This window comes from Phodopus roborovskii, unplaced genomic scaffold (assembly GCF_943737965.1).
Source record: "Phodopus roborovskii unplaced genomic scaffold, PHOROB, whole genome shotgun sequence".
In the NCBI taxonomy this organism is placed as follows: Eukaryota; Metazoa; Chordata; class Mammalia; order Rodentia; family Cricetidae; genus Phodopus; species Phodopus roborovskii.
The window spans coordinates 5573771-5592788 of record NW_026125278.1 but is presented as its reverse complement, the minus strand read 5'-3'; the positions used below and the strand labels follow the sequence as shown (position 1 = coordinate 5592788).

The following is a 19018-nucleotide window of genomic DNA, read 5'->3' as shown; positions in this document are numbered from 1 at the left end:
CCGGAGGGGTAAAATCCACCCTTTGAACTATAAAATAATACAACTGCGGTGAAAATTTGTGTTCCCCATACTGCAAAGGGTGCTTGTCTATTAGTACTAAGAACAATCAATCATTTAAATTAAATGCTGATGATACGCTTGTGGGCACATTTTATCACAGGAAAAGCGAGACTCAGGGAAACACAGGAGCACTGAGCTTACTGATCTATAAGGAGGATGTTGGAAGCACCGGGGAGTGCTGGAGGCAAGCTTGTTACCACAATGCCACAGTTGCTCACACCGAATGTGTATCAACAGACATGGGAAAACATGCTCGGCCAGTTTCCCATGCCACAGTAACGCCTAAGGAGTCACTCCTACCAAGTGAGGCTTCACACCACTGTAGTGCAGTGTTAGCCAGGGGGCCAGTGTACCCAAGGAGTGTAGTGTTGGGAGTGGATATAACAGAAATACATCCTATAGGTGTGAAAACCTGTCATGACAGAACTTGTTACTATGTGTCACTAATAAATTCTAATGTAGCGGAAATCCAACATAGGATGTTTATAAGACTGCTGAGCAGACTCCCCAGAGTTTCCTAAGAATTAACAGAGGTGTCTCAAAGACGACGTCCCTACTCTATAAGGGACCAGCAGAGAGCCACGCTGTCCTAGTCAAGGTCAGAAATGCCCAGCCTCATTTGCATACACTCAGCCACTCCAGTCCCCACCAAGGGTCACAGCACACCTGCCCAATTCAAACGTAGTGCTGACATGCCACTCAAAATTAGTAAATCCTGCCACCGGGTTAATTTTAGAAGGCCCTTCTTGCCTCCCATTTGCAGCGTGTTTCTCTGCTTTTCTTTAGGACATCCGTGTTTCCTCAGGAGTGCAGTAACACAGGAAGCCTGATTGCAGGTCACTGGACGAGGCCAGCAAGGACTCCCCTGGTGCTAGTAGCTTGAGTAATAGGACGTTCTCCTTCACACCACACCGTTAAATTGTTCTCATGGCCCTCAGAGGAATTGTTTGTGTTGGTGCAGATGAGATTGGATACAAATGCAACCTAATAAAACCGTTTATTCCTAATAGCTGAAAGAACAAGACAGTGACGAAATATTGTAAAAATTTTAAACTATATACAGGTAGAAGAAATGTATTTTAAAATGGAAGTCACTAGATCAAAAATGGAGTCATTTTGGGGCGGGGGGGAGGGTGCTTGTAGTTTATTCTCCTAGAGATTAGGGCTGAAGTGTATTTCCTGGGGCTTCACAAGAATGTATTATCAGTATATCATGTTCTATTAGAAGGTAGGGGATTTCACTTTGGTACTATTATTATTATTATTATTATTATTATTATTATTATTATTATTATTTTGGGCTTCCTCTGTTACTAAACCACTATTCTGTTGCCCTGCTTTTCTGCTAGCCAAACTGAGTTCATCTGCCACTCCCCTCACACCACACCATCTCTGTCAGAGCCTCTTGGGGATTTTAAATCTATTCTTCCTTTCCTCTGTCCCCATTGTCTCAGCGCCTCTCCGCCCTGGGACGGAGTATTCAAAGTGCCTCCATTATTCTCCAAAATCCTTGTCGGGGCTAGACCGCTGAATTAGAAATTCACCCGCACACCAGCATGCCTACGAAGCTAGCCCTTTATAGATCAGGAGAGGCCTGATGACCCACAGGCGTCTGGTGGTGACTAACGCCTGGGCATCTGCCTAATCTAGTCTCACTAACCAGGGTTTGCACAGCAACCTGACTACAACTCCAGGCCCCCTGGGGCTGGGGCTCTCCAGCACCTCAGTGTTTCAGGAGACTCACTGCCTCTCCAGAGGAAGCACCAGCTCTTGCTGACTGCTGATCCCTGAGGCACTTAAGCCAGTGGCTGACAGGAAATAGCATAGGTGTCCCCCACTCTCCCTGGGGTCCCCAAGCACATTCTGGGGCCCACACTCTGGCGCTGCATCCTCTTTGGGCTGCAGTTTGATGATGCTCTTTCTGGAGGCTTCTCTATAGTGCTCTGAACAGCAGAATCCTTGAGGATTCTGCCCAGCTAACCAGCCTCTCCCCTCTACTGGATCCCACAGAGCCTACTCACAAGCCTAGCCTTTCAGGAGCTCACACAGCTACTCAGAGGGGCAAGTATTTACACCTGGGTGTGGTCAGCCTCTTTCTGCTCCATCTCCTCTGACTGGAGTGGGCACCAACTTTGCTATCACCTCCTGACCTTCTTTGGCCTTTGGTGTTACATGGCTCCAGCTATCCAGGAAGCCAGTTTCTGTTGTACAATATTTGTGTACTATGTGAAGATGTGTCACTGTGATTGGTTTATTAAAGATCTAAATGGCCTATAGCTAGGCAGAAGCGACAGGCAGGACTTTGGGGGAGAGGAAGAGGAGAAAGAATCTAGGCATACAGATTACGCCAAGGAGATGATGAACAAATTGGACATACAGAAATGGAGAAGAAAAAAAACACATGGTATAACATGGATTAATAAAAACAGATTAATTTAAGTTATAAGAGCTAGATAGGAGCAAGCCTAAGCTAAAGGCCAAGCTTTCATAATTAATAAGAAGTCTCCATGTCATTACCTGGGAGCTAACTGGAGGGACAGAAAAAGACTTGTTACAAGTTCCCCCTTCCGTCTCTAGATGACTTTGTGCCCATCCTGAGAGAATGGCTAGGGGACTCTGCAGGAAACTCAATCAAGCCTGAGGAAACTCTGCAGGAACTTCAATGAAGCCCAGAGATGCTGGTGAACTTTGCTGACCATGAGAAATAAATATACCTTGTGATCTTAGCATCTTATTTCATGAAAGGGTGCCACACTATTCCAAACTGATATTCAGGACATCTAGCATATTCAGTATGTCCTCAAGGACCATACAAGAATGAGGTCTCTCTCATACAACACTCCAACTGTAGCCTGCCTCCCCCTTTTATTGTTACTACAGCTCTTTCTCTTAGACCCTAGTCCCTTAAGTCACTCATTCAATCGTGAAACACTGATGAAATTCTCCTTTAAATTTTACTTCTTTTGAAATTATAAGATAATGATATCATTTTTCCCTTCCCTCCCTCCAAACTCTCTTTGTTCTCCTTCAAATTTGTGGCCTCTTTTAAAATTAATTAATTGTTGTTACATGTTGTCAGAAGCCATCTTTGCTCAAATACCCTGGTTTGCTGGGCCCTAGGACTGGCTGCTCTCAGGAACCCAGTGGTTCGTTTTTTGGGCAGTGTCCCTGGAGACCATCCTGAGAAGGATTCCCTGAGTCAGGAGCTTCTTTATTATCTCTTGCTATACAGAGACAAGCAAGGAAGAGGCAGGGGGCTCCAATATTGTCCAAACCTATGAGCTGCTTTCAAGAAGAGTCGGCACAAATGGGCAAGGGTCCAGACAGCACTCCACAAGTGAGCACTAACTTTTGAAAGACCTCCATGTCCTTCCAACAGGCCAGTATCTCATCCTACCAAAAAGATGCTTGTAGCTTCTGAGCCACACACAGACTCGAGGAATCACAGCTCAGTGTTACATTCAGTTCTCAGCATCCCTACAAATCTTCAAAGAAAGCACTGCTCAGGGCTGGGAAGATGGCTCAGACAGAAAAGCGGTTTCCATTCAAGCATGAGGAGCTAAGTGTGACCCCCAAATCCACATAAAAAGTCAGATGCAGTGGCATGCACATGCAATCCAAGTGCTGGACAGATAGACAGAGGGATCCCTGGAGCTTGCTGGCCAGCCAGCCTAGCCTCATCAGAGAATTCCTGGGAAACCACACAAAACCAAAATCCCCACCAAGGCAGATGGCTTCTGAGAAATGACATGTGAAGCTGACCTCTGACCTCCATACACATGTCCACAACATGCATGTGCACAACCATACAAACATGAATGTACACATATGTACCAAGGAAAGGAGGGGGGGATGCAGAGAGGGAGCAAGGGAGGGAGGCACATAGACCCCAGTTTGCCATGCACATCTGGAGTCACAGGGAAGCATCTAAGAAGTCAAATCAATCCCAGGCCTGCAGCCTGTTTATCCTCACAAACAAACTCAGCACAGGGACACTAAGCCAAACCGTAGGGACCCTTAGGAACATTTCCTGGGGAGAAAGCACAACCCTCCAAGGGGGAGCTGCTCAAGCTGTGCACAGAGTTCTAAACTTGGGTTCCAGGTTCTTCTGTGGGTTCCTGGGGTGGACTCAGGTATGAGGAGCCCTGCTCTGGACATGACGTTTATCTCGTTAGCCTTGTGTTGGACCAAATCGGCAGATTGAGGACAGAGCAGAATGACCTGACTCCTTGTTGAGTTCAGTTTGGAAGCTCTAGGAATGTGGAAGCCCCTGGGACTCCCTAGCTGCCAAGATAGCATGCAGGAGATCTCAGCCACACTGAGTTTGTCAGTGTCCCGCTGGGTGACAAGGACACGCTATCAGCATGTGAAAAGAAAGGACTTCAAAGCCAAGGCGATTAAACATCAACCAACACATACAGCGAGTCCTGATCCGGGGGGAGCACTTCATGAGCTCGAAGTCTCCCAGCTCCTCAGAGGGTTAGCCCTGCCATTGTAAGGTTGAGAGGTCAGTCTTATTGGCCAAGCCATCATGGGCTGGTCACAGGGCCAGTACTGTACCTAAGGGACCACGTTCTTAAATCCCATCATCTTTTTTATCTTGACTTGCTCTTCTTAAGGAGACAATGGAGAAAGAGTGTGATCGGAAGAAACAAGGAAAGAAACAAACATGGCTTCCTGCTTTTTTAAAAGAGCCTTCAGTGTACTTTCCCCCCGCCATTTCAGTGAGACCCCTCATACTATGTAGCAGGCCCTGATACAACCCCACTCCACATGTCCAGTTGCCCTGAGGAGGAAATTGCATGAATCAGCATGAAGGGCACTAGAGATCTTCAACCTCTAGGCCCAACTAACAAAGAAATCCCTTTCCATGCCTTATGGTCAGTGAGAAAGGTCAGATCCTGTTCTGTTCCGTGATGGATCTTTCCTGAGAAGAAAGCATCTCCCACAAGAGGCTGGATATTATTGGTGGGAACCAGGAAGGGAAGCGATTATGTCCCGGCATAGTATGACAGGTCCCTAGTGACACAAACCAGACCCCACAGCATTGGGACAGAGGCTGAGGAAGCTGCTTCTGCAGAGGGGCCTGAAGGGGGGTGGCACGGGATAGCCAGGCACACCCCAGGCAGAGTAGGTAAACACCGTGTATGTGCACTCTGACGGGGCACAGACAGGAGCAGAGGGGATGAAGTTTAAGTGGATGCTGCATTGCCTTTTTGGCTTGTGAGCTGCGCAGGGTTCCGCCTTTCTCGGACTATGTCTTCATATTGGAATGGAGGTAGCAATGGTCCCCCACGGCATTGGACGAGGGTTGCACAGCGATGGCACTCAGTTAAATGAGATTCTGGGTTTTTTCTGTATAGTGTTGGTATTAGAAGTGAAATAAATGACCAGGGCTGGGGATGTGGTGGCTCAATGGGTGGTGTTTGCTGCATCCGTGTGAGGACCTGGGTTCAGATGCTGAGAAATTAGGCAAAGCCGTGCTCAGTAGCTCACATCTAGGAGCTCAGAGCTCCTACAGTGAGAAGGGCAGCAGAGATGGGGGCCCTGCATGTCATTATATAACACTGCCCGCCCAGTTAGCCACAGGAGATGCGCTCTGTAGAGCATCACACCCACCTCAGGCCCGACCACACTTTCATACCTACCTGGTCTCTGTCGCACATAGGACAATAATATGTCATCTAAGGCCACAAGACCTGTGCGCTGTCCACAGTGTGCCTTACTAAAAGCAGAGGACCACTACTGCTTAGAATTTTGTTCCATGAACAGTCTCCCTTGCTCCCTCCCACACAGACATGGGTTGGCTTCCTGGCCATATGCATATGCCTGCCTCCTGCCACAGAAATCGGGCTTGTCTCCTACCTCCCAGGGAAGCCTTCAGGGACCATCCAAATCCCCTTCTTGCTCGCTTGGTTACTCTCTGTTAGTGACATTTTCTGGGTAGGCATCTCATTTCTTCAGATAAACCCATCATTCAGGTTCCTGTGAGTCATACATGAGGCAGCCACACAGAACAGCTCTGACTTAACGTGATCTCTCACATGACACATTGTTGATTCATAAGCCTTGGTCATCCCCATAAAGCATTAGAGCAAGACACATGCAAAGTGTCTTTGGAGTAGAGGCCAGGTCTGAGTAGGCAGTCCTAGTAGGTCTGAGTAGGCAATCAATGAATATTTAGGGTAAGAAGATACAAAAAGCAGGGATCTCTTCTTGTTGAGAAAACAAGAAGAGTAAAATAGGCACAGGGTTATATGGTAAGCCCTCTGACTAGACCACAACACATGACCCCTGCGCATCTCTGTCACGTGGCACCCAAGGCAAGTAACTTGCTTCAAGGTTTGAGGCTGGTGCCTGCTAGAACAAGAAGGAACCAGGAAGCCCTGAGCTCAGGCCACAGCACTAGCAATGATTTACCAGATAAATCTAGTCAGCACTTTCAAAAGTCTTAACGCCACGGGATCTTCTCTGACATGCCACAAGCTCATGGGGGCAGCATGGTTGTCAAGGCTGGCAGGTGGCATGCAGGAGGGGCTTCACTTAGCCTGGCTCCTGTTAGGACGTCTTGGCTCTCCTGCTCTTAATTTCCGACATCTTGTTGGCCCCTCGGTCCGTGATTCCAAAAATCACCCTTTCCCCTGTCCTCTCCCACCCACTCTACTGGCTTAATTTCCCGCTGGACAAAGCAAGTCTCCCGCTGAGATTCCCAAAAGGTGCAATTTGAAGGTGAATTTGATAAAATTCTACCACAAGCCAGCATGTATGCGTTACAATACTCTAGCTGCTAAATTAGCTTGCTGTGGGTACAGGGGACACTTACATGGTGGACAGTGACCAGACTGGCAGAAATCAAAGCCCCTGGGAGGGCACTGCAGGAGTCTGGAACTCAAGAGGCTTGGTGACCTTTCCCAGAACCCTCTCCTCAAAAGGTCCAGTATAGAAACGTGCTCCTATCCTGTGCACTCAGAAAATATACAGTGACTGCTCAATCCAGCTGAAGCCTCCTTGGCAAGATAAGCCAGAAGAAAATCCAAAGAAGGGAGGGAGAATGGGGATCTGCAATGCCGGCTTCATTTAACACGGCAGTGCTTGTGGGATGCTGTGGGAAGAAACAGAAGGAGGGGGCAGGCTGTGACGGGCCTGGGAGGAGGGGCTGAGCTGGCCGCTAAGAGAGGTACCCGAAACAGTGAGATGGGAAACGGAAGGGAGGGGCTGAGATGACAAATGGCTGCACACGAGGACGCAGGGGAAGACAGACTCCTGACAAGACTATGGAGAAGGTGTCAAGAAAAGGCGGGACACAGAAATGCAGCAACAGACACGGTGGCCTTCCCAGTGACTCATTTCAACTGACATCTTGATATATTAAGAGACATTAATGAGGCTCACCGCTGGGTCTGTGAGGGCATCTCCAAGGAGGGTGAGCGGAGGGGTAAGGGGCGCTTGAGGGCTAATACCTACAGTAAATGCTGTCAGCATCATCCCATGAACTGGGGACCCGACCGAATTGCAAGAGGAAAAGGAGAAAGTTAGCGGAGTGCCAGCATCTCCCTTTCTATCCTCCTGATCCTCTGAGACGTGAACGAGATGAGCAGCCTTAGCTCCTGCCACCATGGAGCGGCCTGCCGTCCACCACACCATCCCCACCTCGATGGGACTGTGTCCTCTCAAGAGCCAAAACAAATCCTTTCTCTCTTAATTACCTTCAGCCAGGTGTTTGGTCACACCAATAAGAAAATACAGGAGGGGACAAATCCAGCCACATTGTTGGGGCAGCTGCTAAGGGCAACTGGGCTTTGGCACATATTCATCCCCAGCCTTCGTGAGAACAAATGTCTCCCTCAACCCACAGAGTCACTGCACATCATGAAGAGTGCAGGTCAACTGTTACTCGGTGACTTCAAGATTAAATATAAACACCCCCAGGCTCTGATGGCTCCAGGTTAGTCACATGCCGTCTGACATGATCCCCTGCATGTGAAAAGGGAGGAAGAGCCAGAGGGCAGCAACCTGTCCATCCCACAAGGCAGCGCTTCAGCACGTGTTTCTGCTTCTCTTCCTCCTCTTCCTCGGGTATATGATCACGGAGGCACACAGGTAGCAAACACGGAAATCTTCTGAGCCGCAGAGGCATTAACAAGATGCAGGACCACAAAAGCTGAAAACAAAGTATCTAAGAATTCCCAGGAACGTTTTTTGTTTTAAAGTGTGTGTGTGTGCACGCGCGTGCATGTGTGTGCGTGTGTGTGTGCGTGTGTGTGTGCGTGCGGGTGTGTGTGCGTCCATGTGTGTGCATGCATGCATGTGCGTGCATGTGTGTACACTGTGCACGTGTATGTGCACGTGTGTGTGCGCGTGCCTGAGTACGTGCATGTGTGTGTGCGTGTGTGCGCGTATGCCTGTGTGCGTGCGTCCATGTGTGTGCATGCATGTGTGTGTGCATGCATGCATGTGTGCGCGCGCATGTGTGTGTGCGTGCCTGTGTGCGTGTGTGTGCGTGCGTGCATGCGTGTGTGTGCCTGTGTGCGTGCGTGTGTGCGTGCATGCATGTGTGTGTGCGCGTGTGTCCATGTGTGTGCGTGCATGCGTGTGTGTCCATGTATGTGCATGCATGTGTGTGGGCGTGCATGCATGTGTGTGCGCATGTGTGTGTGCGTGCCTGTGTGCATGTGTGTGCATGCGTGCGGGCGTGTGTGTGCTTGTGCACATCACTGCACTCACATGCTTCCTTGCCTGCCTGCCCCCTCCACTCCTCTCTCCCTCTCTGACTTTCTTTCTCCCTTCCTCCCTGCTCCATCCCTCCTCTTCTCTTGTCTGATGAGCAAAGCTGGAGGCCTGGGTTGTAGCCCTGCTTCTTTTCTGACCCAGAAAATCGCTCAATGCTAGCGAGGTGCCCTCGTCTATAAGATGAGGGCAATGCGTTATGAGCGACACCTCCTACAGAAGATGTTGGCTCTGTGTTATAGAACTGCACTGAGCCCTCTGTTGGTCAGGATATAATATACAACGTTTTCTTCATAAATTTTACAAAACTGAAATGAAGTATTAATGCAAATGCCATGTGTCAGATGTAGGAGTTATCCACAGAATTTGGTCTGAGGGAGGAATGGTAACTACAGAAACCATCAATAAAACAAATGTAGAGATTTTCAGTTTGTGGTGACTGAAGTGGGTTCTACGATCTTCAGGGACGGATGGTGCCATGTACCAGCTGTCAGGCACCCTTGGCAAAGGAGACCTGGCCAGCCTCCTTGTTGCTACTGTCCATATCGCAAAGTCTCATGTTACCTTGGCACCAACAGCAAGCCTCTCGGCTCCTCATGTAGGGCATTTCTGGGGACAAAAGGGCACCCTGCTTGAATATGGGATGAAACCCTGCTGAGTTAAACTAAGGTCTAAGAAGAGATAATGCTTTCTTAGCACTTACTGTGTACCAAGCCCTAACTTAGTTGCTTTATAAGCATCATCTCTTTAACCTTCAATCCCTCGCCATGTCAAAGGTCCAATCTTAGTCTTCAGATGGGAACTCCAAGATACAGTGAGATCAGGTAAACTGTCCAGGGTCACGAAGCCAGGATTTAAGTCAGATCCCTCCACCCTCCCAGGCTCCAAAGTCCTTCCTCTTACCATCTGCCTGGGTAAGCACAGGGTTGGGAAACTATGGATCAGTTGGATCCCAGGAGAGACTGAGAGCCACTACTGTAACCTTGCTTTCAAGTTTGCTTGCCTGTTGGGGCATCTACACGGAGTCATGACGGGTAAATGAAATGACACCGTAAGTGGCAGCACACACTCATCACTGGACGCACTCAAGCACTGATCCTTTCTCTCCTTCCCAGGGTGGCACTCTCCCTGTCAAGGCTTGAGTTCGGCTTCCTCACCATGCTGGAAATGGGGTGCCCGTTCGCTGTGAGTTGCCTGTGAAACGGCCTCCACAGGCTCTTGCGTTTAAACACTAGTCATTCAGTGGGGGGGGGGCACTAACTCAGGAGGCTTGGAGTCTTGGGAAGTGGAGCCTCGCTGCGGGAAGGGGCCGTCTGGGGGCCAGGCCTTGAGGCTGACAGCTGGCCCTGCCTCCTGTCTTCAGTGTGTGTCCTTGTCCCCACCACAGCCTCAAGCCACCTCTGTCACAGTGTCTTCCTCACCACAGCAGACTGCGTCCCCAAACCATGAATCAGACGGCCCCTTCCTTCCCCAAGCCACCTTTTCTCAGGTATGTGGTCACACCAACAAGAAATCGGATAGAGCACTCCTTTTAGCTGCTGCCCGCTCTGCGAGCACGTCTTGGCCACAGCGGCTAGAGGCTGAGCTGGATGTCAGAGAGCCTGGACTCTTCTTCGAGGTCCAGGTTCTCAAAAGCCACTCGGCTTCCCTAAATCTCAGCTTCCCCACTTATTCATCCTGCCAAAATCTAGCCTCACCGCCGTCTAGCGCCAGTCTGTGTGGGATGGTTGGAAGAAAGAAGAAGAAAAAGCCTACTTCCTCCTTGTAAGTACAACAGGCCTTTGCAACAGCCCTGAGCAATTACATGTATGTACACACACAGATATAATTTATATACATAAATGCATATAACTATAGATGTGCACATCTACCCATGCTTTTCGGAAGAGACGCAGGAAGAAGAGGCGGGGAGGAACGAGGGAAGGAGAGAGAAGCAACCTCTTTGATTTTAAGACCTTAGCTTTTCAAATATTCCTGATCGTAACCCATGGAACAGATGCATTTTAGACCAGGCTCCAGCACACACAAGTACACACAGAAATAAACGTTAGCATATGACACATAAACCTATTAGGTATAATGTATGCTGATGTTTCTTTTTACTGGACATTGTTTTTAAAAATGTATTGATTCGAGCTTTACCATAATGCCTCCCCCTTATTCATTTTCCATGTCTGATAATCAATCAACTGTGGTCTAGAAATGTGAAATAGAAAATTACAGACGTAAAAAAATTCATAAGCTTCATCTTTACTCCATTTCCTGGTGTGGTGAGAGTTCGCCTTTGTCTCACACAGGACATACTTGCCCAGCACATTCCTACCGTCTCTGCCTGTCTTCTGGGAGTTACTGAGTATGGAGTGTGATGGTCAAAACAACTGTCATGGTGTCACAGTAGTTCTGCTTGAGCAACTCTCACAATACTTAGCAATGACTCCAAAGTGCGAGAGGGTTTGTGCTGGCTATTTGGATATGACAAGGAGAAGCCATAAAATACTATTTTGAGTTTAAAAATAAAAGGGGGAAAAAGAAAATCTTGTGTGTTGAAGTTGCTCAGATATGACTAGTTGCTGCTATTAATCTAACTTATAAATTAAAATTAATCATCAGTATATGTAGGGTTTGGTACTATTAAGTTTTGTATAAACTATCTTGGAACACACTCATGGATAGCTGCGGAGTAGATTAATGGATCACAGCCCACAGTTTGAATAACTCTACGAGACAGGAAGTCTCATGGAGGACTTTAAAAGCAGAGTTTCACAAATCCCTTCGCCTTTTCTTTTGTTTTTTAAGATTGCAAAATAGAAGAAATTCATCAGGATGAAAAGCCACAGATCACATGGTATATTGTTGGATAATAAACAGTTTTGTGTGTATGTTGGTGACTGCATCTCACTAGGCTTGCTGACACGTCGGATTTCAAAACTTCATCTTAGGCAGGGTGTGGCGCTCTTTGGAAGGACAGATCATATGTCTCCCATGTCTTTTCAATGTACCAGTAAGCACTTCCTCCATGGACAGGGATCCACAGATGTCACAGCCCAGATGCGCATTTTGTCACAGGACCGTTGAACTATGAACAGAATGCTGACACGCCTTTCCAGTCATGAAGATTTCAAACTCACAGCACCACCATCACCACCACCTTCAGAAAGCAGTCTACCCTTGATCCTGCTCTGTATGTTCATGTCCAACTGTCAGAACAGCCAACTTTTCTGGCTCAGTGCCAAACTTTTTCTACAGTAGGAAAGCAAGATTCTGTTGTTCTGGCCCTTCCTTGTACTCTGGGCTTTGGGTATTTCTAGCATAACTTTAAAAAGTATTTTTTAAAATTCATTTACTTAATTTTGTGTGCATTGAATGTTTTGATTGCATGCATTTGTGTGTACCTTGCGTGTACCTGGTGACTTTGGAGTTCAGAAGAGGACATCTGGTCCCTGGAAGTGGAGTTATGGGTAGTTGTGGGCCACCATGTGGGTAATGGGAGTCAAACCTTGGTCCTCTGTAAGAACAAGTAAACCAGTCAGCTGACTCCAGCACCTTCTAGCATCATTTTGATCGTGCTGTTTCTTCATATTTAGGATGTCGTCATCCACCCACATGAGTCTTCCTCTCTTTCCTGACTATATGCCAGGACCCCCCCCCCCACCTCCTTCCTCTATGCTTTCCTCCCTGGAAGTGAGACAAAGCTCTTGCCTCCTAGACACTGTTTAGGGATATATATGGACTGACTTTCTAATATTTCAAAAAAACATTTCTAAGAAACTTTGGGAGTTAATCCTACTTAATGAGTATTCCCTACTTAAGAAGGTTTGCATTTTTTCATTACAATACCTAAATCAGTTTTAAGCCACTCACATTCTGAGAACCAGCGACTACAATGATAGTAGACTCCAGAACTGCTAATTTTCCCAAAATGCATCGTTTGGAAGACATTTGTGTCAGACAACTGAATTCTTACGTGAGTGGAGCAGCCTGAAGCTTCCTCTCTGGGATCCTGGAGATGCTCTTATGAGAAGGCTCTGCCTTTCTGACACAGTCAATCCACACAGCTCTGTGTTGGCTGCTGCCCTGCAGGAATCTCATTTATCCATGGTTTCTGCATTTCCCTTTGTAACACACACACACGCACACACACACACACACACACACACACACACACACACACACACACACCTCTTCTTTTCTCTTCCCTTTGGCTACTTACATCTTGGAAAGAACTTAAAGGCAACCTATTCTGTTCCAGATTCAGAAACTCTGCTTCCCAAAAAGACAGAATAATGTACTTCAGACCACTCTACAGATATGGAGAGAGAGGGCAGCCTTGTCTTGTTCCTGATTTTAGATGAATTGGCTTAAGTTTCTCTCCATTCAGTTTGATGTTGGCAGTTGGTTTGCTGTATATTGCTCTTACTCCTGCCAGAATGGCTAAAATTAGAAACACCAATGAGGTAATCCAGTCACAAAAAGAGGAACACAGTATGTACTCACTCATGTATGGATTTTAGACATAGAGCAAAGGATCACCAGCCTATAATTCACACCACCAGAGGAACTAGGATACAAGGTGTATTCTAAGAGATTCATATAAAGTCCCTCACAGAACCGGGAAGGGACAAGTCCCCCAGAGCTCAGGTGAAGTGGGGGGGCAGTGAATGGAAAGAGAAGTAGGAGAAAACAATGGGGAGGAGAGGAAGGCATGTGCGACCAGGAAGATTGAGCCTGGTTAGGAATAGAAGACAGAAGAGAGAGAGAGAGAGAGAGAGAGAGAGAGAGAGAGAGAGAGAGAGAGAGAGAGAGAGAGAACACATAAAAGAGGGAGCCAATATTGGTTTGAAGATAAAGTTGAACACTTGAACACAAAGAAAGGTCTAGAGAACTACAAGACTGCTGCCAACTAACAATTTGAGCTTCCGTGAAAAGGCTACCATAGATGCCCTTCCCGGAGAGTGAGATCAACAACTAACTTATCCATCTTATCCATGGAGCCATCATCTAATGCCTGTTGGAAACAGGAGCAAACACCCATATATAAACACTGAGTCAAACTAGAACCTAGAGGCAGATGCAGAGGACAAGAGCAGGCAGCAGAAACACATAGAGACAGCTTACCTGAACAAGGAGGAGCTAACGGGCCCCCAGACTGATAGTTGGGAAGCCAGCATGGGACTGACTCAGGCCCCCCTGAATATGGGTCTCAGCCAGAAGGACTGAGCATCTAAGGGACCTCAGACAGTGGAGCCAGGATTTATCCCTGGTGCACAAAAGGACCTTGCAAACACACCCCCCATGGAGGGATAACTGCCTTAATCTAGAGACAGGAGAGAAGCCCTAGTCCCTACTTCACATGACCTGTCAGATCTACATGACCCCAATTGGATGGCATTCCCCTACATATGGAATTGGGGTGGGGGATGGGAGGGGAGGGTGGTTAGGGTGCATGTGAGAGGGCAGAGAGGGTAAAAGGGAGGGAGGGAGAGGGAACTGGGATCGACATGTAAAATAATAAATTAAATTTTAAAAAATGCTCTAACTCCAAAATTTAAGTTCAAGGACAAGTTACTGGGGAAAAGGATTTCTATTTTTGTTTCCACAGAAAATGAAAAGCTGTGGATTCCTTCCAGACTAATGTGGTTTGATCAAGCCAGACCACCTGAAACAGAGTACCAGGTGATCCTACATTCAAAACAGCTGGACCAAGCAGCCTTACAGACTAGAGCCAGGATTTCTGCATCTTCTTAGAATCCCCCATGACAGCGCCCCTTACCAGCAGGAAGTAGTTTGGAAAGAACGACGCCCAAATTCCCAAATATTGTCTATAAATGTTTGTTTTCATTTAAATGGGCTTGGTTATATAAAAGAAAGAAAGAAAGAAAGAAAGAAAGAAAGAAAGAAAGAAAGAAAGAAAGAAAACCTTTAAAACACTGGGGGGCCAAACCCCAAATCTCTGTCATTAAAGAAATTGGAAGCTAGATATTTCAAGACATCACCACCTAGCTGGTCAGTTTCATTTCCCTTTCCCTAATTTCCTGTCTTCCACCAAATCCCTCTGTCTCACCACTGGTTAACTTCCCCACACCCCCAAGTGTCTCCTCCTGGGTAACCAATCCCCCAGTGCTGTTGCATCCAAATCCCACGACTTCTCATATCTTCCTCCGAGCTTTCATTGTTTATTCTGGTTTTTCTCTTATCCAAAGCCACAGCTGTGGAAACCATACAAGTCCTTTATATTAAACTCTGCCACAATTGTCAGCAAACTCACTCAGGAAAGTGAAGCCCATGGTGGTAACTACTGCCAAGACCTGCTTTTTCCACCCGGGGGACAGAAGCCCTTTCTACCTCTTGCTGCATGATACAGACAGTGTGCTGAGAGAGAAGGTATTGTTTCTTGAAGACAAGTAATTCCTCAAGACATATGGCCAAGCAAATAGTCATCTCTACACACTGAGCAGATGTATCCCAGCTCACTGGCATGCCTATTTATGCTAATCCCCAGTCTTCATTGGAAGAATCATGAGCCTGTACATCTCCAGGGGAAAATAGCCAACATGCTGAAGGAAGACATGCTGAAGTAGACAGAAAAAAAATGGCAGCAAGCAAACAAAACACAATTAGGGCCTGGGAGTTTGTTCTGTTGGTAAAGTGCTCACCTTGCATGACTGAGGACCTGAGTTTGAGCCACAGAATCAGTATTAAAAAGCTGGCATGGCGGCATACACTTGCAACCTTACTGTTCATGAGACAGAAGTAGGTGGATTCCTAAGGCTTGTTGATCAGCCACTTAGCCTACTTGGTAAGCACAAGGTCAGTGAGTGACTGTCACACAAAACAAAACAGACAGCATCTGAAGAATATCACCTAAGGTTAGCCTCTGACCACACACACACACACACACACACACACACACACACACACACACACAGAGAGAGAGAGAGAGAGAGAGAGAGAGAGAGCTTCTCTCTCTCTCTCTCTCTCTCTCTCTCTCTCTCTCTCTCTCCAAACAAATCAAAACTAATTATGGACTGTGACAGCAGGTATGTGTATTCTAAAGACCTTGGCTCCACCACCAACAGGGAAATGATTAAGGCCACATTGCTTAAACTGTACATTTGGTTTCTTTATCCAGTCATGGCTGGATAATTCAAGCACCAATCTCACAGAGTTGCCATGAGGATGAAATAAATTAATACTCGTAAAAAAGCAAGACAAATGTTTAGTGCATATTGGGCACTATATAAATATTTATTACATAGGCCCTTGGCTTGAACCATCTTGCTTGGTGTCTGCTGACGCCCAAGTCCTAGAGACACTCTGATTCCAAACATGACCCAAGTCTCCCAAAATCTGTAATACTTTTCCTTCTCAGGGTAAACCACGGGCAGTTTGAAGTCCTTCTGTTTCTAACTGTTTGGGGTTTGTTTGTTTGTTTGTTTTTTAGAAAGGGCATCACTCTCTGCCCAGGCTGGGCTTGAACTCCTCCTGGCTCAGCCACCCATGTACTGGGCTTACAGTTCTGAGCCTGGAAAAGTCCCTGGGGATGCGCCCAGGTCCCAGGTTTCACCTTTGCTCTTACTCAATCGGCATCCTCCTGCATCAGTGGGAGACACAGCCTAGCAGACAGGTGTGTCAATACCTGGTCCAAACCCTGCCAGGCCTTCCTCGCCTCACTCAGAAACACCAAAGTCCTTGCAATCACGTGGCCCTGCATGGGTCACGGGTGGGCCACCCTGCCTGACAGCTATCTGACCTCACTCCCACACCCACACTTCAGCTTCTGTTGGGTGACATGGCTCAGATATGCAGGCTGTCCCCTCTGCTCCAAAGCCTGTGTTGCCTCACGTGCCTTTGAGAATCACAAGCTATACCTGTGTGGTATCTATTCTGCCTCCTTTTTTTAAGTGCACGACTTATCTTTTAGGTCCTGCTGGCGGTGTTTGCCCTATCAGAACACTTACTTTCTCACTACTATGAGAATTTGAGCACTGAGTGGGAACTTGTGCCTTATCTCTTCAGTACTGCCTCCTGAGTGCACAGCGAGGGCCTTGCACACAGTGAGCATTCGGCAGTGATTTGCAGCTTGGAGGGGAACACTGGCCCATTTGGCTCCTCTTACCTAAGACAGTCATCACCGTCTTCATTAGCCTCATGGGAGCCCTCCGGCGGCTGATGGAGCCACTCGTGTGTGGAGACAACACGTTGGTTTTCCTCTTGACATACATGTAGATACGAACATACACCACCACCATGATGAAGAAGGCCAAGAGGTTCGACACGGTCCAGAAAATGAGGTAACTCCTGCTGTAAATGGGGGCCAGGGAAGAGCAGGCAGAGATGTTGCAGAGGCAGTTCCAGCCCAATGTGGGGACTGCCCCCATGAAGATGGCAATGGCCCACACCAACAGAATGAGCAGTGTCACCCTCTTTTTGGTCAAGTTGCTGTGCACCCGCATCCGCATGATTGACATGTGTCTCTCCACCGCGATAACCAGCAAATTGGCCAGAGAAGCAGTCAGGCTTGTGTCCAGGAGCCCCTGCCGGAGAAACCAGCGGTTGACAGTCAAGGTTTTTGACACTGGGCCAGTGTTAAACATCAGGAATACATAGGCGATTCCAGCAAAGAAGTCCGCAGCGGCTAAGTTAGCCAGCAGGTAGTAGAAGGGGAAGTGAAGCTTCCTGTTGGTGACCACTGCGGCTATGACCAGGGAGTTAGAACAAAATATGAAGAGGCAGAAAAATGTCCCGACACACAAGACAGTCACGAGCTTCGTCCCCGTCCACTCGTCGGCCGTGTCCGTGCGGCTCCTGTTGTAGAAGAAGTCCATCCGCTTGTCGTAGTGGCACTCATTCATGGTGACAAGAGCCGCACACCCTAGAAAGGGATGAAAAGAAGACAAACGTCACTGGCAGGAGCATCACTTGCTAAGCCACCAACTGACCACCGCACACCCCCCCCCGTGACCCCTTTCAGTCTCCTGTGTCTCGGCCCGCGTAAACGCCTCTTGTGTTGGGACAGACACTCCTGCTCTCCATCTCAGTGCATTGCTTGCATGCAAATTCTTTCTTCCCCAGGGTCAGCTGAAAGCTTAGGGAGCGAGTGCCTGTGTTCCCTTAGTTCACACCAGGATCCGGACACTCCGCCTGCTCGCGACAGGTAATGAACAGCTGGCTAATAAATGAATGGACGACCAAGGAAGCATCAATATGTCAAATGTGCTGTCTTAGGATTTCCAGTGACAATCACTAATGAATGCTTTCTGCTGTTAGTGTCTAGGCCATTGCTTATTTATGAGTTCTGTCCAGTAATCAAAAGCAGGCTTGTAATGCCAAGCATATTCTTGCCAAGATAATGGGATTGCATTACTCTTCCAGGGCCAAATGCCTTCTCCAAGAGATCGATTCCCACAACTCCCACTCCAGGCTTGATCAATCAGTCAGCATCATTTGGTTTCGGGCTACAGTGACAATCACTTATTAAGCGTATGGTGTAGGGAGGGGGACCCTGGTCTCAATACCCTCCCTCATCTTCTTCACTTCTTCTACATAGCCACCCAGTGTACATTTTACACCCAGGGTAAAATATGTCTGCTGGGTTTTCCATCCCAACCACTTCAAGTCAGTTTCTTCCAGGATGCTCTCCAACCCACAGGTGATTGAGGGCAAGGCCTTCACAGATGCTGTTGACATCTAGGGTTTGTGCAGATAACCAAACTATAGTATGAGGCTTGCAGGCATGACACTGGTCCCTGTCGATATAAGACTGAGTGGAGTTGAAGCCAATATTCTAAATTCTGGCTGGAAGGGCTATCTAATCCCTCATGAAACACAAGGCTTGGATTTTTTCGTTGAACCACAGGCTCAGCAGATGTGATAGCTAAGCTGTCCACCTTTTGGAATGAAGTCTGTGTAACAGGGAAAGCACAGAAGTAATCCCAAGTTTTGAAACTTCTTGTAGATTCTGGAATCTGACGCCACACCAGAGAAGGGATTACAAGTCTAGACGATTTTAAATAGCACAAAGCATAGCTATATCTCAGCCTGCGTCTCAACTTATATTTCAATTGTGGAATGGTATCTTAAGGTGAACCAAGTATTTGTTCTGTTGTGAGATAAAATGTTCAATGTTTACTTGGTATACTTAAGCAAATTTCATAGTTTTAAAAGCTTTTTTAACATCCTGTTAACTAGTCCCTAGGTTTGGACACTGAGGTTATTTCTAGTGTTTTACCTT

General features: G+C 47.3%; 1 protein-coding gene across 1 annotated transcript in view; it reads right to left on the bottom strand.

Moving 5' to 3' along the window:
* Lpar3 (lysophosphatidic acid receptor 3) overlaps window positions 1-19018 on the bottom strand; it is a 71169-nt gene that overhangs the window by 32105 nt on the left and 20046 nt on the right. Inside the window, exon 2 of the mRNA XM_051194912.1 lies at window positions 16904-17659. Coding sequence (XP_051050869.1) covers window positions 16904-17639 — 736 coding nt within the window. The 5' untranslated portion in view covers window positions 17640-17659. The remainder of the gene's footprint in view (window positions 1-16903; window positions 17660-19018) is intronic.